Genomic DNA, 24,493 nt, shown 5'->3' on the forward strand with positions numbered 1-24,493 from the left:
TCAGAAAGGTGTGTACAACAGGGAAGTAATCATCGTTCTTTCTTTCACTTCCCAAATGACAACTTTGACAGAGTTTGTCGACTGAAAATACAAAATATACAGTACTCGCTTCGAGACAGTGGAGAATCTACCCCTCCCCCCAACACACCCCAACTACCGCATTTTGGCACACGGGGTCATCGCGAATGACTGACACAAGATGCAACTTCAGCAAAGATCAGCGTATCTTTTTATTTAAAATGTAAAGTGTTCATAGTCTGTGAACATTTTGAATCCCGGGACCAGAAAGCAGAAATAAGTGTGGATGATTGTGACCGTGGAAAGAGTGGAAACATGCAATCCAACCAAAGAAGCAGAAGAGACAGAAAGCTTCTCTTTCCAAATAAAACCCAAACAAAACACTGCAAGTCATCTTCAGCAGCGATACAAAAACAACCCCGGACGAAAACCAGGCATTAAACACTCCGAAGAATAATTTAAGAGTTGAAACAATAACCATCATAATAATAATAATAATCATAATAATGCATGTGTCTGCCAATACTGGAAAGTAATCAATGGTGAGGTCAGAAAAGGCCATGCACAACCAACGGTAGTGAGAATAAATGGAATATAAAGTTTCTATTCGATTGACGAAGGTGTAGGTTCGAACAGGCCTCGCCCACAAACACAGTCACACAGCAGCCATCGTCATGTGCATATCGGTCAAAGAAATCCAAATCAAATGTCTCTCCCGGTCTTTGGCACAAAGGCTCGGATGGGTGGAAACACTTCAATGCGCCGACTCTTGAGACAGACTTTTTGCACTCAGTTCCGCTCGGAACTCATGATGAGATGCAGGTCCACCGCAACCATCGCAACCAACCGTCCGGCCAGAATAAATACAAATCTCAATAAATAAATACAAAATAAATAGGCGGGCCGTACGCCACCGTCTACACTGCTGGCGTCTGAGCTGCGAGTGTTCGCTTTCGGACGCAGCCCTTCGCCACCGCCCACGTGTGAAAAAATGTGCCCGTGCGTCACACCGCCGTCTCCAAGTCCTCGTGGGGGGCCGAAGGTGTTTTTTGGCTGCTCAGGTAGGAGGTCAGCTCCAAGTCGCCCGCCGCTTGCTCCACTGGCGTCTTCCCCTGTGGACGGCACACATACGAGTGCCTCACTAGGAGCGGTTTTAGCCCCCCCCCTCCCCCGTCCCCCAATCGGAGAGCTGAAACGGCAAAAAACTCACGTCCACTGCGGATGTGCGTGTACCTGAAAGTTGGTTTTCTGAAGCGACGCACCGGCCTCCACCAGCAGTCGACACACAGCGTGCTGCTTCTCCAAGGCGGCTTTGTGCAAGGCAGTGTCCCCTCTGCACAAACATGAGGTCAAACTGTGCATTCAAGGAGCATGAAGTGGCGACAATGCTTCAACTCAACGTACTTTTCTCTGTCTGGCAGGTCAAGAAGCACTTTGGATCCTGAGAAGAAGAAAAAAAAGATTTTTTTTTTTACACGGCATGCCACAGCAGCAGGGGGCGCTGCAACTCCTCAACACTAAGTCCATTTTCGCTACCCAGAAGCCCGAATGAAGTGATTGTCAGAAGAGGCGCCATAACAAAACAACCTCGGAGAATGTTTCAATTGGGCGTGCGTGAAATATGAAGTTCATGTCGCACGTACCCCGCTGGAGGATGAAGACGACCAACTTGGCGTGGCCTTTCTGCGAGGCTTTATGCAGCGCCGAGCAACCGGCGGCGTCTCGCACCAGCAGGCTGACGCCGTGATGAACGCACTCCGACAACTGCGCGTGGAGCACACAAGCGGCAACTCAATGCCGCATGCCAAATAACAACAAGAAGGAACCCCCCCCCCACTCCCCCCACCACCAAGAGAACGTTTGAGGACGCGTTTTGTACCATGGAGAGATCGCCCGAGCTGGCGGCCGTCAACAGCGCTGTGGATCAAACAAACAAACAAACAAACACAAAGTCAAATTTGTAGAGGAACGGCGCCCGAATGCTGAAGAGCCGACGCTGAGGTGGACGGCGTCCGAGATGCCAACGGTATCGTCGCATCCCTTTTGCGTGCGTGTCTGTGTGTACCTTGTTCCTCGGGAGTCAAAGGCGCACTAGAAACATACGTGCAACACACAGGAGATTTCAGATTACGGCTGCCGGTCAATCAGTGAGTCGTGCAAGGAAGGTCATTCGCACCCAACGTTGGGCTCCACGACCAGGTCGGGCATCCCGGCCGACGACGCCTGGGCCCCCGCGGGGCCCTCGTGGTCCAGGATGAACACCTCCTCCTGGCAAATTTCCGTGACAAAGTGAAGGTGCTCCTACAGATGAAAGGGCAATTCAAACATTCTTCACCAGGACATGAGGCCGAAGCAAAAGTTTGACTTCCATCGCTGGTTGATCTTTGTACCTGAGCTTTGTCGATGCGATAGAAGCGATCGGCTGATGTGGCTGCGGGAGAAAAATACACACACACACACACAAAATCAATCCTGCGAACGCTCAAGAGCGTGTTTTTCTTTGCACTTTGTACTCACAATCCAAGAAGCTCCAGCTGGAAGAGAGTCTGCTGGCCGAGGTGGTCCTGAGCATCCCCCGGCTTTCATCCTGCAGACAACGAAAAACTGCTGGGAAGAAACGGAGGTACAAAGACTTGCTCACTGTACTTGAGGAGACTTTGGAGTGCAAAATAACCGAGCACAAATGCTTTCTTCCTGCCCGATGATGGATTTTTTTCAGCGATCCGCACTTGAGTCTGCCTTTTCGGACAACCTGACGACCCGACAGCAAAAATCAACAAAGTGACGAGAGGGAGTCAAGTGTACCTGGTAATGCACTCTGTGGCCAAGAGGGGGCGCCTGGTGCAAGTCCTGGCGAGCGCAGAGCAAATTTGGGAAGGTGACGAATGCAAGCGCCGCCAGGTCAGGACCACAAGGTGAAGACTAGGGCGAGGATCTCACCTCTTGCAGTCTGTCAATGTAGAGTCTGCACGTCTCCAAGTCGCAGTCGCCCCTCACCACCACGATGCCCACCGGGACCGCTGCAACCCAAAGACGTGAATTGAAACCCACGTTTCCTCAAAGACGGATTCTTTCTCGGATACAAAATAAACCCAACAACAAAAACCTCGCAACTCCGATACGGCTGAGAGACTCGTTGACACTTACAGATGTCCCGGAGCCGTTCTTTGTCGTACTGCAGCCGGTCGTACTCATGCAGGCAGATCCGGTTGACCCGCAGCCGAAGTCGCTCGGGGACGGCGTGAGGGCTGCGAGAAGCGCACGCGCAGGGTCAATCTCCGCGCGGGGCCACGATCAACACCCACGATGTCACGTATGCAAGCGAAAAGGTTGTTGCAGGGGTGCTGCTTGTTAATCCACGGGGGTGGGGGGGGGGGAACACATTAGAAGCAAATTGCTGTTGAGCCACAGAAAAGCAGCGGGAGCACAAAGGCAAGAAAGGAAAGATGACAACTTGCTGCTCGCCGAAAAGGGAATGGAGACGCTTTTGAGGGGAAACGGAGACACAAATGCAGCAAACACTCCTGATACGCTCCCTCCCGCGGCTGAACGCTACCACAGGATGGCCGACACCGACCAATCAATCACCAAATCACTCCCGTTGATTTGTCCATGCGCGTGCACACACACACACACACACACACACACGCACAGTGGCAGTACGCAGACAGCGGGTGAGGTACTTACACAGAGAAGGAGTCGGGGGGAGCAGAGAGGCGGCGCAGATCAGCTGCACACACCTTCTGAATACTAGCGCCAAACGTGCGTGCGCACATACACACACGCACACAGGAGAGAAAGAGAAAGAGAGAGAAAAAAAACGGGGGAGGCGCGGCGAGGGAGGAGAAGAAAAGAAGGATTGAAATGATGATACACGTTGCGGAGGAGGGAAAGAACACAGAGAGAGAAAGAGAGAGAGGAGGACAAAGAGGACGGAGAGAGGAGGTCAATCGAGGCACGCCGACAAAAGTTGCTGCAGCACAGTTAGAGATAGTTGCCGTTAGTCACGCTGACACGCACGCACAAATCAAACACTGCAAAAACTGCCCTGAGAGAAGAGGGAAAAAGTCATCCAATGAGGAAGAGACATTATTTGGATAAAAATGCATCATCGCCATCTACTGGTGTCTGTTTGTCATTGCTGTCACTTTGCAGATATTTCATCTTGTTCGATTTGAGTATTTGCAGTGCACACACACACGCTCACAATGACATGAAGAATGTGGGTGCAGTGCAGGGTGGGGGGCAGGGGGGGGGGTTAGTGTTAGTCGCCACGCACGCCACCGCCTCAGTTTGTGCACGTGTGACTCACTCGTTGAGCAGGGGCACCGAAGTTCGCCGCTTGCTCTTCTGGACCATGTTGGCCTGGTTGCGCAGCGAGATGCGCAGCGTGGACGGCGCCAGTCGGCACGGCTCGCCGTCCACCTTGGCAGGAGGAGGGACGAACGTCATCCGAGCAGGGAAACGTACTCCGAGTAACGCCGCTGCAAAAATCCAAAAAGTCGCTGAGGCGCCACCAACCTGAACCGGCACCGTCTTGAACGTGGTGAGGACCACCTCTCGGCACTGGTGCAGCCTCTCGCCATGCCCGCCCACCTGCAGCGCCGCCTGGAGGGCAAGAGGGAAAGGGGGGGAACAGCGGTCAAACTAAAAAAAGAAAAAAAAAAGCTCCAAGACCAACTGGAAAGTAAGCAAATACCAGCGAGGCCATGGTGAAGCCGATGACCTCGATGCAGCCGTCGTCGTGGCGCTGCGGCTCAAAGTCGCGGTGGTCGCCGGTGTTCCCCCACGGCACGGTCCCCGCGCAGTACCTGCGGCGCAGCCACGAGCCCAACGCAATTAGCACTCGGGCCGGATGGCCGCCGGCAGGCCAACCGAACCCACCTGGGAATGTTGAGGAACACGATGCACTGGAATTTCAAATCCTGGATCTTCGGAGTCAAGTCGGTGCCGTCGCACTGCAAAAAAAAAAAAAAAACACAAACGTGGACCGCGTTGCCTTTGCTGACTGCTTGAATTCGTTCCATCAGCAAGCAATTTACTTCTCAACGAAATGGATTTTCCCCACGAAAATGAATTGAAGTGCCACAAATCTGTTGCAGCCATGAAAAAAATTCTAAATAAGAACACTGAATGAAAACTTTAAAAAAAAAAAAAAAAAAAAAAAAAAAACACCTGCTTTTTATCCAGTTTAATTCACGTATGCGTTGGCTCTGCCCTCTTGTGGCAGCAACGGGCAATTACAACCAGAACCCCAAAAAGCCATCCGGCGACAGCGTGTTCACACTCACCACCACTCGGACATGCTTGGACAAGTCCCTCGAGCTTCTCTGGAGGAAATCGGAGAAGGCGGCCTGGCACACACACACACACACACACACACACACACACACACACACACACACGCACACACAACACGCACACACGCACACACGGAAGAGAGAAGTAGAATTGAATCCCTCCACGAGGAGTAGTTGCAGCGCCCAGTTGCCTCACGACTTAACGGGCGGCTGTTCTACTCTCGCGCTGAATTGTCTGACCGGTGAGGAGGCCAAAGAGCAAAAGCGGCGCACGAGTCGGGACATGGACGAAATGTCGACACATTTGGGCGTGTGTGCCAAAAGCGCGACTCACTCCCGCATAGAACATCTTGTTGCGGAAGCGACTGTTGAACTTTTCGGGGTTGGCCTCTGCGTGAGAGAAAGAGACAAAATAGTGGAGGTGGGATCACCGAGGAGGAGGAAAGTGGGCGAGGGCAAAACGGATCGCGCCGGACTCACCTCTGGACTCGTGGAACTCTAGCGTGACGTGAGCGTCGAAGCCCAGGCTGAAGTAGTTGTTGAAGACGTTCAGCGGCAGCTGAGGACGCCGCAGGCACACGTCACCAACGCGCCAGAGGAGCGCGGGCCGGCCCGCTCGGGCAAAATCTCATTTTCACTTGCGGGTGAAAGGCCCCGGTTTACCTTCTGGGCGGCGTCCTCGGGCGGCCGCTCGCCGCCGCTGGTCTCCACCTGCAGGTTCCACCTGTCCAGCTGCACCACCGAGCCGTCCTCCACGTGGCCCAGGACCTTGGACACGGGTTCATCCGTGTAGCCCTGCGAATGTCAAGTGGTGCGCAGTTCTGACTTCTGACGCAGAGAAAAAAAATCTCCACACGACACCGAGGTCAAGCGTGGTGGACGCGATGCACAGGAAGAAGTAGATCCATTTTGTTTATTTATTTCTTAATGATGATTTTTTTTTTTTTTTAATCAAGCACACGAAACAAAGCGCATTTCGTTTGTGTTTTGAGGGCGCAAGTCGGCAGTCGAGCTTCGGAACTCACCCCGCCCCAGTTGAGCGTCCTGGCGAGGTCATTTCCTGTTCCCAGAGGAAGGACGGCCACCGGAGGCTGCGGGTTCATCTGCAGCTCGTCCAGCGTGGACAGGATCCAGCCCACCTTCGCACACGCACACAGAGACAGTACACACACACACACCCACACACACACACACACACACACACACACACACACACACACACACACACACACACACTGTGAGCTGCAAGGATCTAAAAAAGTAAATTGCAAGCATAAAATGTCATGTAAACGCTCCACTTATTCTGCCCGACAACAAGCGATCCCAAAAGGAAGTCCCTCAAACTTTACCGTGCCGTCTCCGCCGCACGCCAGGATCCTCAAGTTTGGCACTTTCCGATACAGATCCAACCTGAGAGCGGGAAAGGAGGGAAGATACGCGAGACCGTGTTCACGGGGGGGGGTCGGGTGGGGGGGGCGGGGTTTAGGAAGTCACGCGGAGGGACACTCACGCCTCTCGAAGGCCACCCTGCGACAGGTCGAAGACTTGCCGCGGGTTCAAGATCCACATGAACATCTGGAGCAGTTTGGCGCCCTGCGGACAGGAAGCAGATGGCCAGGGGTGAACTCGGGGCCCCGCGGCTGGACGCTGGCCACCTTGCCCCACCCCTTTTCTTTGAGGTGGGGGGGGCGTTGATGCCACGCTCACGCAAATGGACCGAAATTTGAAATTTGGCAAGAGTTTCGTCCCGTTTGCCCGAGCTGAATGCAATCAAGAATTGCGGCTTTTCGGGAGGCCGACCTGGTTGCCGCCGCTCTTGGGGTTGACGAAGACCAGGATGGGCTTCATGAGCGGCGAGGGCAGCGGCTTCAGCATGAACGGTCGCCATTTGGACTCCTGAGGAAAGACGAAGAAGCAAAGGAGACGGCGCTTCAGTTTGCCGGGACACACGACAAAGTCCCTTCACCACTTACGTCGGCGCCCTTCTTGCTCGTCCGGCGCTTGAAAGACGTGCGCTTTTTCCTCCTGGCCGAGTTCTTGAGCGAGTTCTGCGCGGGAACGAGGAGCGCAGCGGTTAGCGTCGGCGTCGCCGCGCTAACCGCTGCGCGGCGACGGGAATGCGTGCGCGCGCCTGCCTGCGGTTTCCTGACTTTGATGATCCACGACGGAGGCACGATGACGCCGGCGTGCGCCCCCAGCGAGCACGGCTCCTCGATCTGCCGCAGCATGAAGCACGTCACCTTGTTGTGGAACTGCGCGCGCCGCCGCGCACAAATCGGTTAGTCCGCACAGAAAATGTTCATCTCCCCATCCTGACGTTTTTTTGGGCTTGTGACAGTTTCTCATCAATAAGGTCACGCCGGCGCAGCCGATTGAAATTTGCCGCGCCCACTCACCGCCTGTTTGCACCAGGAACAGCTGATGGCGATGATTTCTTTGCTGTGGAAAAACTTCTGCTGAAAGCTCTGCGGAAAAACACACAGGGCCAGAAAATAGATGGCGCTCACGCCGCCGGGACGAGAAGGCGTCGCCATTTTGCCAGCCACCTTGCCGCACTGTTTGCACTTCCCCTCCTGCCTCCGCCGGTGCACCCAATGATGCCTCAGCAGGTTCTGCTGCGGGAGACAAGACGCTCCGGGTTACGCCGGCCCCTCGGGCCCCCCGCGCACGCGCGCGCGCCTCCGGTTCGAGGGACTCACGTCTCTCAGGCAGCGCGATGCCGCCTCCCTGAACGTCGGCTTGCACCTGAAGTTGATCTTGAGCACGAGATGGGGGGAGAGAGAGACGGCGGCCGTGTGGCGTGAGGAGTTTTTTTTTTTTTTTTTTTTGCATGGCGCGTGCGCGCCCGTTACCTTCTCGAGCGGCTCCATGCAGCCGGCGTGGACGACGATCTTGCAGGCGGCGCACTTCCTCCTGGGCGCAGACTTCTGCAAGGAGAAACACGCACGCACGCACGCACGCAGGTTGGAGTCAAGACGGGCACTCGAAAAAGACGAGTGCGCGCAGCTGAGGTCATCCAAGTCTTTCCTGGCTGAATGGAGAGTGCCTTATTTGGTGGCTTTTTGAATTGGACCTCGCGCATCTCGCGACGAGGCAGCCCACTGAGGCCAAATTTAAAGAGCAAAATGGCCGCCTCAAAGCAAAATGGCCGACTTCCTGTGGCTTTTCACATCTTCAGGCGTTTTTATTCGGGAGGCGGCCGGTCGACGCGGGGCCGCCGCGTCCTTTTCTACCCCCCGATGGAACATTCATCTCATCGAGAGCTGAGCGCGACCGACTTCTTTTTTTTCGGCGCGCGTGATGCCGAGAGAGATGGGCGGAGCTCACCGCGGCCTTGACGAGGCAGGCGTCCTCTCCCAGGTAGCACAGCTCGCCCGAGCAGCTGGTCTCCATCCACAGGTGGTCGCCGTTCACTGCGTTCTCCTGCCGGGTGACGTGGGGAGGCGGGGTCAGCGGCCCGTTTGCGGGTATCGTCTTCGCAACATGGCGTCCTGCTTTAAGCTGTGGGACTCACTCCCCCCTCCCCTCCCCTCCCGCCCCTCTAAGCGAGCTGTCCCATCTGTCCGTTTTCAAACTCAAACGAGGCTCGCTGAGATCACATTACTCACTTCACAAACTGCCAGCGTCGCTCCGTGTCAAGCGCATAATTGCCGCCGCCGAGTGGCGCGCCGCTTGTTTGGACGGACACCCGCCACCCACCGAGATCAAGCCCTGATGTTTTAGTAATGAGCCATTATTCAGATCATTGATTGCAGACCACCGCCGCGTGTGTGCGTCGTGCAGAGCGTTAAAGGCCAGCGGTGACGTGGAGGAAGGAAGCGTCCCCGCAGTCAGAGCCGCGGGGGAATGTCGATTTGCACCCTCCAATACAAATCATGCCGCACACGGGGGGGCGGTGCCTCGAGATACAAGCGTTGGCGAGACGATTCTTTTTGATTTGAATTGTGAGTGCAAATTTGACAACAGGGAAATATACAAAAAGTCAGACGTTCTTTATCCTCTCTGTGGAATATCTAATATTAATGTGGCTTACTGTCGTTCCCCCCCCAGCTTCATTTACAGTGTCTAATCAATAATCAATCGTGGGTTCGGGGAGCCGCGCCCTTTTGGTAACTCAACACGGGGTGCCCAGAAGTGGTCGGTCTCAGTTACAAATAACGGAAACCGAAAGAGTGTCGCGTTTGATGGGAAAAGGGTGCCTCTGTGGTCTTTTTTTGGGGCTTCTGCCTTGGCGAATGTAAACGCTTCCGCCTTTGAAGATCCATTTGTGCTCCGAGTGGATGCCGCAGTCGACTAAAAATAGACGCGCGCGCCTTTCTGACGTTCAAGCCACTGAAAAGAAGTCAGCAGCAGTTTAGCCGCCATTGCCGCCGCCGTCACTTCATGTGATTGTTCGACACATAACCCCCCCCCTCCCCAAAAATATAAACCCGACGAGCTTTTGAAAAGGCTCGTGATGCAGCCGCCCAAAATTCGCAAGCAGAAGCGAAAAAAAATGAACATCAGATTGCTTCGGCGGCGTTCGAGGACTGATGTTTGAGTGCTGTTAAAAACGTAGCGCCAGGCAGCGGTTGCGCGGGTTCGCCAGGCACAAGTGGGAGCCAGCCGCTCAGCCCGTCACTCAGTGGGCGACGCCCCGTAAAGGCGCACATCGGACACACAAGAGTTCCTTGACTGACCGTCCAGTCCATGCAGGTGCGAGGCTCCTTGCCGGGCCCGTTGGAGGCGGCGGGCAGGGCGCCCTGCGGCGGGCCCAGGTGCTGCAGGCCCGAGCGGGAGATGGCTTTCCTGGGAGAGGGGGGGCACAAAAATCAACATTTCAAACCTCCATCGCAACGGTTCCGCCAAATTGCCGTCGTTTTATGACGAGCGGGCCCGGCTAGCAAACGGCCGAGCCCCCGAGCGGTCGATCGGGAGGCGGAACGGCACAGCCACCCGCACGGCGGCTGTCAAACAAGCGCAAATCACAGCGAGAGCTCCATTGCGCAATTCATTATTCATGGCGCGGCGGCACGCTCTGAGCCGGCATCCGGCTTGCGGGAAGAGGACGGCGCGGGAACAGCTTGCGGCGGGGCCCGCCGGCGCTTTCGGCTTTTCCGACGTTCCGCCGGTGCGCCGCTGCAGCACATTTAGTGCCGGCGCGAAACTCCCAAAATGATGGGAGGGATTTGTCTTGGAGCTTTTTCCAAATGCAACTTTGCTCAGGGCTGAATTGAATTGAAAGATAGATAGATATTTGGGGGGGGGGGGTCAGATTAAAAAAAAAAAAAACACAGAATCAAGCAAGAAAATAATCAATTGACTTTTTGGGGGGGAATGAATGATACCAAAGGGACTTATTTTGCCAACCTGGTTAAGTTTCAGTCTACGTCTCAAACTGTCAAGCTGGAGGACAAAGAGGAGTCTCTTTACACACCCTGTAACCTGATTGCGCGCGCACACACACACACACACACACACACACACACACACACACACACACACACGAGCCCCTTGGGATAAAAATAGTATTGCGTGGGTGACACAATGGCAGACATGCGAGGAGTATGCTGACTGGACACAAGGACCCCTAATCCCCGCCCGCCCTCCCCCACTTATCCGTTCATCGACTGACTTGCTGTTTTAATGTCACCTGCTGCTCATGCGCACGTGTAGCACAAGCGTGTCGACATCCAAAGGGGGAAGAGTGAAAGTCGGGACTTAAACGGACGTGACCAACAATTGACGGCACTTCACCTGCTCGCCACAAACACATGCACACGCGCAAACGCGCACACACACACGGCAGAGGTCATGCAGGGCAGCATCAAGTCTGAGTGAGTTCTAATCTACTCAAAGCCGACGACGTTATGAGCATCACCGGCGTTCCGCCACCCCGCCAAACAACAACAACAAAAACATTGAGAATGGGCTACACGAAGGTCCGCTCACTCACGTGCGCCCGAGCAGCCGTCCGAAGGCCGCCTTCAGCCCGCCTCTCCTCCGACGCGCCGGCATCGCGCCGATGCGTCAGCTCGGGTCGAGTCGAGCCCGCGGCCGCGCGTGTCACTCGCCGAGCGACACCGGAGAGCCGGCCGACATCCGAGCCGGCCGACGGACGCCGCGTGCGACACCTGAGCTGCGGCGACGGGCCAAACGTTCAAGGAGAGCCGCCAACAACGGAACTTAGCGAGGCCACCTTCCGCTTTTCACGTCGGCGCGTTTATTTCGCAAAATAAAACCCAAAGGCATCAAAAGGCCCGCTCCACGGGTCGGTCCGCCTCGGATTTGAAAAGAGAACAAGTGTGGAGCTCTCCTGCCTGAGCCATTTTCAAGGTTCATCTCGTACAATGAGCGACATCATCGCGCTGGAGCGGCGAGAAAAAGCTTTCGGAGAAGCAACGAGACACGCGAGGCCGCAAACAGGAAACGCCGCTGCAATCTTGATATTATTCTGCAACGCGCGCGCACACACACACCGGAACGCGCCTTTAGCAAGCCACAATAGCAGGAAGACATTAACACACACACACACACACACACAACACTGAGACTGTGGCGATCGACATGTTTTTAATGTCATGTGACATTCCTTGCTGCCTGTCGTCCTCCCTGTGTGTGTTCTTGCATGTGTCAACGTAAATGGAACTCTCTAGCCAACCAAAGCAGCAGCAACTGGAGATGCCCGTGTCGCGCCGTAGCCCGGCGGCAAACCCAAAAGCGGAAACTCGGTGGCTGGTCGTGTTTTTCCTGCGCTCAGGAAGTGGGACTCTTTCCTTTGCGAGCTCCCTCTCCCTCTCTTTCGAAGCGCTTCTCTGGGGCCGCCGCTCTCGGCAACCGGCAACGATTTCACATGCGATCACATGACGGAGGGCCAAAGCGGGCCCCTCCCATTCCCACCTGAAGGCGGGCATCAGAACCGCAGAGCTCGGCCTGCACAAAGGCCGCGTCGCTTCACGCCAACCGCCACAGACGGGCTAACAGAACGAGCAGCCACATGATTTGGGATGTGTTGCTGTTGAATCAGAAAAATGGCGGCCATGCACCGCATTCCACTGAACGGCAGGTCAAGAGTCCGTGTGGCCGGTCCGCCTACGCAATTGAGCGTCCGCTCCCTTCGCGCTTTGGCGCGCGGCCAATCGCGGCCGCCGTTGGCTTCGCCGAGACGTGACATCGGAAGGCGCGTGCGGAATTCCTAACGAGGCCGTCGCAGGCGGGGTCCACGTTGGCACGCGGCACACGCCCTTCGCGCGCGCCGCCTCCATGGCTAAGCGGCGATCTCGCTCTTTCTCACCACGCGACGTCCGTTTTGCGGAGCTCAGCTGCGGCTTCCCCGCTGCCCGACATTTTCTCTGTTCGGGGAAGGATGGAGGGAGCGAGGAAAGGAAGAGGAGGGAACGCCCGTGCAGGCGCTTCCTTTGTTTCTTCTTCTTCCATCCGCCATTGCTCCTCATCCACTTCTACCCACTCACCCCCCCCCACCCCCCTCCTTTGCTGCTCCTCCCTCCTACTCATCCCTCTTCTTCATCCGCCTCCTTCTCCTCCTCTTCTGCACTCTCTTCCTGGTTCGTCCTTCAACACTCTCTCTGTCATCCCTCCATCCTCCCACACCTCCAACCCCCCCCTTTTGCACACCGCCTCGAGCGAGGGTCAAATTCATAAGAGATGATAACGCAAGACATTTTTTTTTTTTTTTTTTTTTTTTTTTCCTGCCAAGAAGTGACACAAAGACTCCCACTCAGAGACGCGCGCTGCTGTGACGCGCAGGAAGCGCTGCGACTTCTTGTTTTTTTTCCCCCCTTACAATTCCGCTATCGCCAATAATAACGCGGCAATGCCTTTTGCGTTCTCGGCGAAACAAAGAGGAATCCGAATCTATGCAAGTCATGAGACGCAGCCAGAAAATTGATGATGGTCCTTCGGCCTCCCTCTCGAGCGCGCGTGGGAGGCTGCATGGCGCATCGGCACGCCGCGCGCGCGCATCTCTGACCTCTCCTGCTGAGAATAGATGCACAGCACCACAAGAAGCACATGAGGTATCAAGAGAAACAGGAGTAAAACACACAGAGCGGGGAGGGGGGTGGGGGGGGGGCGAGAAATGAAACCAACGCATCCAAATCATCCTCAGAAGTCTCATGGTGAGCGCCGAATGGCGGCATTACGATTCGCGCTGCAGAGGTGCGTTGGCGCCTCTTCTACCTGATCGAATTCAGCACTGGCTAGTGACACACGCACGCATGCACGTCGCGGGATCAAGATGCCGTCTCGCTAATTAGAGCGTATCGCTGGAGCGCAGGCCTGCCAGGTTGTGCGTCTTTGATCCAAAATGAAGCGGAGGATGAAACGATCCACTACAAAGGCCGACACAGTAAAAGCAGAATGTCACAGTGTACTCGCGCCGCGTGGTTCAACATGCGAGGTTCGACGCGTGAGTGCATGTGTGCGTGTGAAATTCATCTGTCTGAGTGCTGAGAGATGATCCGTAATCCTGCCGGCACGACTTTTGGGTGTCGCGGGCATGGCGGAAATGTGAAACAGCACCGAGGAGGCCGTCGTGAACAACCCGGCCGAATTGACAGGATGCCGGTAGCACGCCGCGTTGCACAGTCAATCAAATGTTGCGACAACATATAATACATACAAGCACCAGTATTCAACAATTGGAAAACGAGAAGGATTTTCAACCTTCCGCCGTACTTGGCCAAGAAGAAAGCACGGCTGTGCTTTCTTCTTGACAAGCTTTGTCAGAGAGGGAGAGTCTCGGCGATAGAGTCGGCATCACCTCAGCGGGTTCAGTGCGGAGCAGACAGATGGGCCTGTTGGAAGGACGCCAGGGAACCAAGGTGGGAGGGAGTACCTCAAGGCGCGAGGCCAGACACCCTGCAATTTGTTGACTGCCGGACAGAGAAAAGTCACTCGGACGACGACTTCGAGTGGGTGTGCTCTTGTGGTGAGTTGCAATGTGTTCAGGGGTTGCTGCAGACTCCCCGGTGGCCGTTGCGCAAGATGGAGAAATCATTGCAAATGTTTTCGAGTGATGCCATCGTAGGAACTTCTCATTTTTGTTCGGTCCTCTTTTTTCCTGTTTCTTTTTTTAGCTCCCCATCCAAAGCGGGAAAAGCCTCTTACAGCCAGACGACTAATAAAGTGTGCCCCCCCCCCATCCCCCGCCCGCCCGTCAGCCCATCCCCCTTAAGGCCCGAGCTCAGTGAATTATGGGCAAAATAAGCCAGAGCATGCATGCTCCCAAAGAATTGAAGAAAGACATGCGCGCAGAAATGCAGGCCCCTTCAACAAGATGTTTTCCCGTTCCGTTTTCATTTCGTTGGATTTTTCTGCAGTTGAAGACGCGTGCGTCCGTCACTTCTTGAGAGCATGCGTGCGGCGACGGAAACGAACAACTTGGATTCCTGGAGGTCGAAATGCAATAACGGCCGGACAACACGTGCATATTCTCCCCCCGGGGCCAATTACGGCGTCGCTGTGCTCTCAACGGCCCCCCGGACACAGACAGGAAGCGCACTTAGTGACGGAGCAGCTAATTGGAGGAATGTTTTACACACCAAGTGCCTTGCTGACTCATTCGCTATCACTCTCACACACCCACGGAAAGAGAGAAAGAAAGAAAGAAATCATCTTTGTGGAGGCTGGGGTGGGCTGTCAAGTCTAAGAATAGATGAAAGGAGGAGATTATTCTGGAAGGACACACACACACACACACACACACACACAAGAAAGGAGGAGATTATTCTGGAAGGACACGCGCACACGCACACACACACACACACACACACACACACACACGAGCGTGACGAACGTCTGGCAGATATGCAACGCGTGCCACCATCAACTTTGGCTGAAGTCAAAGCCCCTCCCTCCTTGCGCGTTTGGTGCCGGACCGCTTCGGTTCCCAACCTCCTCCTCCGCATGTCCACATTTGGCCAGGGACCCTTGAAAGGACCTTCTTCTGCCCCGCCGCCGATGACCGACGAACGGCATTCCCTCCGCATGGCCGCCTCGGAGGAGAGCAGAGCAAAACACAGAACGCTTTGCCTTAGCGCGACAACGGCGCGGCCTGGCAAGGCCCCGAGTGATACACTGCCGAATACGCGGGGCCCTTCCTCCATAGCCAGCTTGACGGAGCAGGATGAAATTCGGCCGCAAAAAGTCTTGAGAAGCCACGCCCACAATTAGACAGCAAGTCTGCCATTTTGCTCTGAAGAAGCCATTTGAAGGCTCATTTTCAGGGAACTGCTTTTGAAAATTCGGCCCCCCGGAAGCCCGTCTTCCCTTGGCAACGCCACGTTTGGTAAAACGCATCCATCGCGAGTAGGCCCGACGCAAGGTCTTGAGAAGCCAGAGCTGAAAAGACACGGGAAGCTGGCCATGTTGGTTGGAAGCGGCCATTTTCCGCCACCGCGTCGGCAATTTCCAAACTCGTCCCGAATTCTTTTTCATCAAACCTAGAAACGACGTTGCGGAGAAAAGACCAAATGCTGAAGCACACGAGACACGGTGAAACCAAAAAGCACGACCCTGAATCGCCATCCAATGAGCTGCGATGCAATTTTACAGGACACGAGCAACAGGCAACGCCAGCGCGCGTTTTCTCCATCCGAACGGAGCTAAACGTAACATCGCCTCCATCGGCATCACGGACCAAGTCCAAGGCCCGATAAAGTTACTTCTGTCCCCAAAGTGCGGCACGATGGAGTGCCAAATGATTGATTGGCCTCCCGGCGGATCTGATTGAGACATTCCGCAAATTCCTGACGGTGACATCTGACAACATCAACTAATGAGTGTGTGTTTGTGTGTGTGGTTTTCACTATCACCAGCAGCTGCCAGTCACACCAGGGTGCCAGGCTGTGGCTGACATTCTCACACACACACACACACACACACACACACACACACACACACACACACACACACACACAAGGATTTTTGAGAAACGTGAGAGGTCATTCAGTCCTATCAACGCCAGTGACCTATAGTGACAGCCACAAACATCACACACAGTTGTGCTTGTGTTCGTTTTGTAAGTTTTTGCGACGGCCACGGGAAAATACATGCATGCATGCATATGCATGCAAGGGCTCAATAAAGGTTGGGAAGCAAGGCTGTAATTCCACATCCGAATAGAGCAATCAGTCAATCAATGCCCGCAACACGTCAACTTACCGATAGGACGTCTGTTTCCGAAACGCCAGCCCCCTCAGCTTGTCCTCCAAGCTCTCTTGCTCGATGTCGGGCAGGCTGCTGAACGTGTCGCTGCAGCATCCCGCCGAGGTGTCCTCCGAGCCGGCGCCAGATTCGGACTCGCCGCCGTCGGCTCCGAGCGAGGCGAGCCGCCCGTCCAGGGCGGCCGCCGGAGCCGCCGGGGCCGGGGCCGCAGCCTCCGTCGCGGCTTGGGGGTCCATGGCGATCGGTCCTCGCACTGGACCCGCCGCCACCGCCACCGCCGCCGCCAGGGCTGGCTCACCCGCGGACGCCGGCGACGACAACGGGCTGACGCCGGAGGAGGCTTCCGGAGCGGAGGTTGTGCAGCGTGCGGCCGGGAAGCGACGCTCCTCTCCCGGAGCCCGAGGCGAGCTGGCTGGCCTGGCAGGCGAACAGCGACTCGACAGAACGGCAGCTGTCATGTGACGTCACTCTGCCGGAAACATCGAGTCCCTCCTTCAAAATAAGACGACGCGGCCGCTGCGAACGCTTTACGGCCGCATCAAGCAAAGTCGAAGGGTACTGAAAGCACTACTTTTGTCTTCAGGAAATTCCTTAAACATCAACACAGTTCCTGTATACACAAACACCGCAATACGGCAACGAACCACACGACATTTGATGAAATGAGACTTCACTCTAAGCATAGTTCCTTGGATCCACGCGATGGCAGGATAGCAACACTTGTCTCAATGAAATTCCTTGACTCGTTTCAACATAGTTCCTTGCATATGGCCTGCCTTTACTATTAGTTAAAGGGAGAAGGATGTCAAAAAACAGCCCTTGCATCCTTCGGTGGAAGAAAAAATGTGAGCGCCACTGAGCTGTCAAGATGAAAAGAAATGCCTAGGCCTTTGTTGTGAAGGCTATCACAGGAAGTGTCCTTGTTGACGCTGTTGGAATTGTGAGTGGTTTGAAAACTGCTCAAGAGCGAGATGCAGAGAGGGTAACACGACGCAAACCTCTGCATCCATCCATGCATCCATATGCATGCATGCATGCATGCATGCATGCAGAGTCCACGCAGCATGGCATTGTGGGATATCCCCGCTCATGATCATTTCTGCAGCCTCAGCAGCAGTCATGAAGTAGGGCAGGAGGTGACACACGCGCTCGAAATGAGCACACATATGGTGGGTCAAGGACTCCAGCGGGACCGTGACGTCATCGTGCGTGACCGAGCATCACTTGTGGGATTTCAACGAAGCTCGGCATGATGAGCCCCTTTCTTCAATTTTGAGCCGTAAAGTTGTCCAAAAAAGGAGCAAGAGATGAATGATCATTCAAACACCTCCCAGTTGTTGAACATTCAGCCCCCTTCAAGCTAGTTTCCACCTGTAAAGTGACATCTGGTATACTTGTCTAGCCACAAAAAAAGTCCAAGAAAGCCGTGCTCGAACACATGTTGAAAGTCTCCCATTTTGTCCTGTACTTGTATTGAAGCGTCCATTTCCAGGCATCAATTGTTTTTGAAAATTCCACCCCCAAAGCCCATTTCCCTTTGCAGCAAAAAAAAAAAAAAAAAAAAACACATCAAAAGACGCCCAATGATGCTTTTACTCAGGAAAATACTTTATTTTGCAAGCGAAAAAAAAAGACAGAAAAATATACATATGGGGGAGAAGGCTGTCCGCTGGCTGCTCCTTTCAGTCAGGACGAGTTCATCGTTTTCCCGTCAATCTGTCTTGACATCAATATTTGACATCTTTAAGGTTGTAATGAAGTCCTTAAAACCGGTTAAACTGGTGATTGGCCGTGACCAAAACGGTGAGGATGAGGGATATCACTTATTTACAAGTCATATTTACAAAAATAGATACTAAAAAAGATTTTGGGGGGGTGTGCGGGTGGGGGGGGGGGGTTATTTGGCAAATGCTGAAAGATTGCGCGTGAAAGTCTGTAAGGCAAAAAGAAGAAAACAAAGCACCGTTGTGCAAGGCGTCCTGAAGTATAATGGAAATATTTTGTTTGTCTTTCGTGCGCTTTCAAGGAGAAGAGAGAAGCACCTTGTCGGAGCTTGAAGGTATCAAATTCTTTGATTGGGTAATTCAACAAGGTAGGGGTGGTGGAAGGGGAGGGGGGTCCATTTTCTGCTTCCTGTCCTAATCGTGCTAAGCTAAAAAAAATGCTAACTATAAACATCCTGCATCCCTTTTCTGGCTTTGCGGTACTCTGTCAACATTTACAAATATTCTGCATTTCTGATTCACCAAACTAGCGCAGGGAATGCAATAAGGCACATTAGGAAATGATACAAACAATATGCAAACGTTTAACCGAGAAAAAAAAAAATAGACAAAAAAAAAGGATGTACACGAACGGCATTGGGATGGAATAAAAACATCAAATATTAAAAGAGAGCAATAATCTTTGGAGGGGGAACAAAAAAAAAAAAAAAAAAAAACGAAAAAAATTGAGGGGGGGGGGGGGGGGGGGGGGGGGGTGTCCTCGCCTCTTTTGTCCACAGACGCTTCAGGATTCATCCCGGCAAGGGATTTTGCCAGGATGAGCATGCTGATGAACTCAAAACAACTCTCACACAACTCTTCAGTGCACATTTACTTTGGACAGGAGTTGTCGGACAGGAGCCGACTCAGCAGTGGCAGTCAGGAGCTTTGTTCAAGGACACGGAAACTGGGAAGGTTTCGGGGGGTGGGGGGGTCGACTCTCAGGAGGTCTCGTTGACGCTTCGCTCCAAGGCGATGCTTTTCGCCCTCTGCTCCAGAGGCCTGCACACACCATTCGAAATGATCAGCTCATCCGAAGAAGCCTGAAAACGATCTTGATCATTTGAATCCGGCGCGCTGCAGCAAGGGGCACAGCTAAACGCTGCAGGACAGCGGCCCCTGAGGCCATTGAGGCCCCTGAAGTCCAAGTTTAGACACCCCTAGTTTAAACAATGTCATGGATGAATAATTTGAACAAAAGGTCCGTCAAATGACTGATTTTCATCGAGGTCACATCGCAGTGATCTGAAACAAGATTCCTGCCAAGCCTTTGGGGCTGCTTCACTTTTACCTGTGGATGCCATTTGACGTGCTGGTTTTGTTGCTTTGACTACGGAAAGGCGGGTGCGTCTCCGCCTGGCTGGTCTCCTCCGCCGCCGCCGTGGCGGCGGCTGTGCTTTTTTGCTGCTCGCCCGAACGCCGCCACGCCGCCATGACCACGGCGGCGTCCGCGTCCTCCCAACGGTCGGGGTACTCGCCGCCGAGGCCCAGCAGGTGCGGCGGCTCGTCCTCAAAGGTGGACAGCAGACTTCTGGACTTGACTGTTTGAACGCACGCAAACGACAAGCGTGAAATGTGGAGAAATGACCTCGCGGGGGCGGCTGGTGACCTCGCCGAGTCCGCATACCCGTGGCGGCGTACGACTCTTTGACCGCCAGTTGCTCGGAGGCCCGGCCGCCGGCGGCGGTGCCGGGGTTGGGGGCCAGGCCGGCTGGGTAGAAACTTCCCAAAAAGAGAGCGAAACACAACACCACCACCTGAGAGGACGACAAAGAGGTACGCACATGCCGGTGAGTGCAAGTTAGCACATCCGCACGGGATGGAGACAAGCGCGCTGTTACCATGAGGCAGGATGACGTCTGCGTGCCCACCACACGGCACGACTTGGACACTTTTCCGGACAGCAAAGCCTGCAGCGCCTGCAGCTGCTGCAGCAGAGACCTACGTCGTTTTTTTTTTTTTTTTTTAATGGATTGAAAAGTCGAATTCAAAAACCAATTCATATTCAAAGAATGATTGCACTTCGGTGTGCTCTTACTTGTTCGTGCACTCCAGCGTGTCCACTTTCCTCCTCAGGTCGTTGTTTTCGTTGGAGCATGTCTCCACCCTGTGGACAGCGGTAGAACTGCAGCTCAGTCGTCATACACAACTGAATTTTATCTTTATTTTACTTTTAATTCTCTAAAATGAAATCAATAAAGTTATGTTGGCTCAAGAAAATTGAGGGGCTAAGGCGAAATTCTTTGGTTGCTTATTTTCAACACAGGGGCAGGACGGTGGGGCATGCGTGTCTGTTCTGGCTTCAAATGTGCGCTCCAGGCTTCGTTTGTGCACTTTGCACAAAATTCCGTCGTGTAGAAAATTGCTGGGTTTTATTTTTCAACCGAACTCCTGAAATGATTGACTTTTGGGGCTGAGACGCACCTGCATGTGGTCAATCGAAAATTCAGACTCACTTCTTCTCCAAGGTGTCCATGTACTCCTTCTTCTTCCTGCGACTCTCTTGAGCGGAAATCTGACGGGGAAGGAAAAAAGACAAAAACAAAACGTCGGCTTTGGACTTTCAAGGCCCGCGACCGCGAGTCACCTCAAGATTTTTGCACGCGGCGCACCTTATTTTTGATTTTCCTGCGGATCTTCTTGAGCGCTTTCTCCTCAGCTTTTGTGAGCGGCAGCTTGGTGGGCACCGGGTAGCCTTCGGCCACCAGCGTGCGGCGCTCTTCCTCCGTCAGCATCAGCGGTCCCGAGCCCTGAAGTTTCTACACATACGCACACGCGGGGCCAGATGAAGACCGAGCGCTCGATCGGGGTGGACTTTGTGCGCCGATGTCTGCTCCTCACGTGGGCGGCGGTGAGCAGAGGCGAGTTGGACAGCGAGGAGGAAGAGCTCCCGCGGGGCGACGCCTTGAGAGCGGGCTGCGCCGGCGCGGGGCTGCTGGGCGAGGTGGGGCGGGACAGGCCTGGCGGGGCGTGCACGGGGCTCTGGCTGCCCTCCGAGTCGCTGCCGTGCGAGCTGGGCGGGGTGGGGGGCATCTGCAGTGCCTCGAGACCTGACACGGGAAGAGCAAGTGTGAAAAAGGAAGGACTCAAACGCGTATCTCAAGGCACAACTGCCCCAAGTCAAGGAGATGGAAGGCTCGAACCTTTGGGAGACAGATTCAGGAACTGATCCACTTCGTGCGGTTCCAGTTTAATCTGGGGGAAGACCTTCTCCTCTTTGACCTTGACGCTTTTGTCGTGGTTGCGGCCGGCGGCGGCGCGGTCCTCGGCAACATGGGGGTCCTCGGCGTTCCCCAGGGCGAGGGCCAGGGCGGGCAGGAGGGACGGCGCGTCGCACAGGAGACCCTCCATTCCGTCGTCCTGCTCCATGGGCCACTCCGATGAGTCGCCTTCGGATTCTGCGGCAAAAACATTGACCGGGAATGACGTCGCTACTCCGCACAGACGAGTATCGGGCGACGCCCCTTCATCGATCCGTCAGGAAGCGAATTCTGCCTTTGTTCACCTGCGTCGCTGCCGCGCTCCCCGGTGAGGTGCGAAAGCGGCGACTGCGGCCGACTGTCGCCGCAGAGCGAGTAGCTGTGCTCGGCGGCGATGTGCGGCGGCGGTGACGAGGACGGGCACAGGTCGCCGCCGTCTTCGCCTTCCTCGTCGTCGCCCCCCAAGCCTCTGGCGCCGCCTTGCACCCCCGACAGGAAGGGGTCGCTCAGCAGCTGTCCCAGCAGAGCGTCGTGGGAGAGGTCATCCAGAAGCTCCGAGAAGTGCTGCAAGGAGGACGAAAATTGCACCGTCACCAGGGGGGCACGTGCGCCCGCTTCGACTTGCTTTTGGGTTGTGGCTCTTGGTGTGCCGCCATATTTGGCCCGCCGGCTGGGATGTGAACAGTCTTGCGGGATTTTGTTGAAATGAGGAAACAAATATTTACGCACTCATCCACTGTGTGTGTGCGTGTAGGCGTGTGTTGCCATGGTAACCGAGCGTACAGCATCATCTTTCGTTTCAAAAGTCTCAAAAGGCATGTTTCGCAATCTCTCCCTGTTGCGTCACTCCTTTTTCCAATGATCGGGATCGTCATCGGGCTCCTGCGGAGCTCGCTGATGAGCTGCCCTCGAGGACCCCAGCCGGACACCCCCCGCGCTCTCGCTCGGGAAGACGGCACGCGTGGAAGGTATGTAACTTTGTGGCTTAAACAATGCCAAAATAACTTTTTTGTATAATAACAGGAAATGGGATTGGCCTCGTTCTCCGCAAGTTTGAAGACAGAACCGCAAAAACACACAAATAGACACGCGCGCGCGCACACACACACACACACGCGCTCCCTGTCATTTTTCTGCATGTGTGTGCAATGGAGGGCCGTGGCCCACCACACACAAACACACACACACAAACAGAACCCCTTTTGTCCTGGCGGCTCACACAGGCGTGTCGTTTTCGGACCGACTGTAACCCGACACTCGCCTCTCCTCGGCGGAACGGGAAAACTCCGACTTAGGAATCTGTCAAGTACATTCTGAAGGAGTGCCAAGAAAGAGGCTTTTTAGTCCTCATGAGAAACGATTTAACCTCAGAGGACACAAACAATCATAAAATGCCTTTTGAAAAAAAAAACAAAACAAATGCTGTTCATGACAGTCGCGTGATTGACAACATTTGCAGCTGACTTTTCTCAAGGCCTCAAAAAAAAAAAAAAAACCCAGCGAGAGGAAAAAAGGTGCAATTAAGCTGCCGCAATAACCCCCGCCCCTCCCCCCCGCCAGCTGTGAGGGCCCATGCATGCCTGCAGAGATAATCGAGGCTCCCCCGGGGGGAAGGCTGGGAAGAAATGCCGCCCTCAAGTCTTCCATCAAGACGTTTCAACGTTTGGAGGCCCGTGAGGGCGGAAAGAGCGCAACGCTTTGGTGATGCAACATGTGAGGGAAGGCAAGAAAGGAAAGAAAGAAATGCGTCCATTTCAAAACAATCCACTTTCAAACCTTTGTAATTCCCTTGTCCCGCTGAAAAAAAAAGAGAAATGGTTGTGACAATTGGAGATGGCTTTGGAACGGTCTTCCTTCTCTCCCCTTGCTTGCGCACTGATACGGTTGCACGTGTGCACTTTAGCCCCGGCCGGGGACCGCCACCTATTTGTGATGACACGAACACAGAGTTCATGTCAAGATAAAAGCGACGAGTCAGCGTGTTTTTGTTTGTCCTCTTCCTATCTGGACTGCTTTTATACGACAGCTGGCCACTTTCCACACGAGCGTTTAGCATCATTAGCACGAGGCGAAATGGCAGGCGCTACCCGGTATGTCAACACTGCCTACGCGAGCTGTTTCAACACGTTTGTTAGATTGGGCACATGTGTGCGTGGATTCCTTCCTGCGGTGACGCACACGGCAAGATCTGCGCAACTAATAGCCAGCACCAGCAAAGCAAAAAACAAAAAATTATTTAGCGACCTCGAATTCTTATGAGCTGATCGTTGGCCGGCAAAACAGCAAGTGGAGTGCGAGGTGTTATGTTTCGTTGGCTTGATGGTTACATCAAGATGGCCGCCTTGAACGGTGACTAACTACATAGCTTGATCGATAGTCAGCAAGCCAGCAAGATGCTTTCAACTCGCACGTGCCTGTGAGCGAAGGTGGCGAGAACGGTCACTCGGTCCGAACCGAACGCGATGAAGTCACGCCGCTAAAGATAGCGCCGCGCTTGGCCTGCTGATAACGCAGCCAGGAAGTCGATGTCATCTCATCTTGGGAGCGAGGGAGGACGAGCGTGCCCGCTAACGGCTGATTCGTCCTCATGTGCATTCGCTTCATGAATCGAGGCATTTGTCTTGGCGTGACGATCGACGTGTGAAGGCGTGCAAGTGCAATGTGAAGGTCTCACATTGCACATCTGGGTTTGACATTCTTGCACTCGGCCTCTTCATCCCGAGGCCTTCTGAAGTTTCCAGATTCTTACACACACACCCGCGCGGGCGAAGGCAACCCCCCCCCCATCGCTTCATGAATCGAGGCATTTGTCTTGGCGTGACGATCGACGTGTGAAGGCGTGCAAGTGCAATGTGAAGGTCTCACATTGCACATCTGGGTTTGACATTCTTGCACTCGGCCTCTTCATCCCGAGGCCTTCTGAAGTTTCCAGATTCTTACACACACACCCGCGCGGGCGAAGGCAACCCCCCCCCCAGACTCAAACAACCTCCAGACGTTCGTGGATGACTTCACCGCGGGGGGGGGGGACCTTCACAACCCCCCT

The 24,493-nt window shown here is 54.4% G+C and overlaps 2 protein-coding genes across 6 annotated transcripts in view; both read right to left on the reverse strand.

Moving 5' to 3' along the window:
• Nucleotides 1–206: 206 nt before the first annotated feature.
• dgki (diacylglycerol kinase, iota) lies at nt 207–16,957 on the reverse strand. Of its 5 annotated transcripts, none has more exons than XM_019893589.1 (34): nt 16,482–16,957; nt 9,998–10,106; nt 8,646–8,741; nt 8,171–8,245; nt 8,018–8,074; nt 7,865–7,930; nt 7,715–7,783; nt 7,454–7,570; nt 7,292–7,366; nt 7,119–7,214; nt 6,829–6,911; nt 6,668–6,728; nt 6,344–6,457; nt 5,982–6,113; nt 5,799–5,877; nt 5,653–5,708; nt 5,310–5,372; nt 4,903–4,976; nt 4,718–4,829; nt 4,540–4,626; nt 4,331–4,443; nt 3,706–3,768; nt 3,166–3,266; nt 2,959–3,038; nt 2,824–2,868; nt 2,536–2,605; nt 2,409–2,449; nt 2,195–2,319; nt 2,084–2,109; nt 1,898–1,935; nt 1,662–1,782; nt 1,423–1,459; nt 1,252–1,351; nt 207–1,130 (listed from the first exon to the last, which is right to left on the reverse strand). In XM_019893589.1, exons 1-34 carry the CDS (start codon nt 16,940–16,942, stop codon nt 1,023–1,025), a joined length of 3,150 nt encoding a protein of 1,049 aa, XP_019749148.1. In that variant the 5' UTR covers nt 16,943–16,957; the 3' UTR covers nt 207–1,022. The 5 variants fall into 5 exon arrangements, with proteins under 5 accessions (XP_019749148.1, XP_019749147.1, XP_019749150.1 ...); XM_019893588.1 differs by having other exon boundaries at nt 7,865–7,933; nt 16,482–16,920; XM_019893591.1 differs by lacking the exon at nt 3,706–3,768 and having other exon boundaries at nt 16,482–16,920.
• A 1,111-nt stretch (nt 16,958–18,068) lies between these two features.
• The window catches only part of creb3l2 (cAMP responsive element binding protein 3-like 2), a 12,089-nt gene continuing 5,664 nt past the window's right edge, over nt 18,069–24,493 (reverse strand). Inside the window, exons 2-11 of the mRNA XM_019893592.1 lie at nt 21,753–22,011; nt 21,391–21,645; nt 21,089–21,297; nt 20,860–21,006; nt 20,704–20,762; nt 20,286–20,354; nt 20,089–20,188; nt 19,875–20,004; nt 19,539–19,788; nt 18,069–19,249 (exon numbers count right to left, since the gene is read on the reverse strand). Of these exons, the coding sequence (XP_019749151.1) occupies nt 19,189–19,249; nt 19,539–19,788; nt 19,875–20,004; nt 20,089–20,188; nt 20,286–20,354; nt 20,704–20,762; nt 20,860–21,006; nt 21,089–21,297; nt 21,391–21,645; nt 21,753–22,011 (1,539 nt within the window). The 3' untranslated portion in view covers nt 18,069–19,188. The remainder of the gene's footprint in view (nt 19,250–19,538; nt 19,789–19,874; nt 20,005–20,088; nt 20,189–20,285; nt 20,355–20,703; nt 20,763–20,859; nt 21,007–21,088; nt 21,298–21,390; nt 21,646–21,752; nt 22,012–24,493) is intronic.

This window comes from Hippocampus comes, unplaced genomic scaffold (genome assembly GCF_001891065.2).
Source record: "Hippocampus comes isolate QL1 unplaced genomic scaffold, H_comes_QL1_v1.1 scaffold161, whole genome shotgun sequence".
NCBI classification, from domain to species: Eukaryota; Metazoa; Chordata; class Actinopteri; order Syngnathiformes; family Syngnathidae; genus Hippocampus; species Hippocampus comes.

Bases quoted from the DNA above. Each gene is read 5' to 3' on its own strand.
- dgki (XM_019893589.1), bottom strand. From the start codon at position 16,942: ATGACAGCTGCCGTTCTGTCGAGTCGCTGTTCGCCTGCCAGGCCAGCC. The intron at 8,742-9,997 runs GTCAGTCAAGGA...GTCACCCGGCAG, and splicing joins GCACCTGCATGGACTGGACG to GAGAACGCAGTGAACGGCGA. The intron at 5,373-5,652 runs GTGAGTCGCGCT...TGTGTGTGCCAG, and splicing joins ACAAGATGTTCTATGCGGGA to GCCGCCTTCTCCGATTTCCT.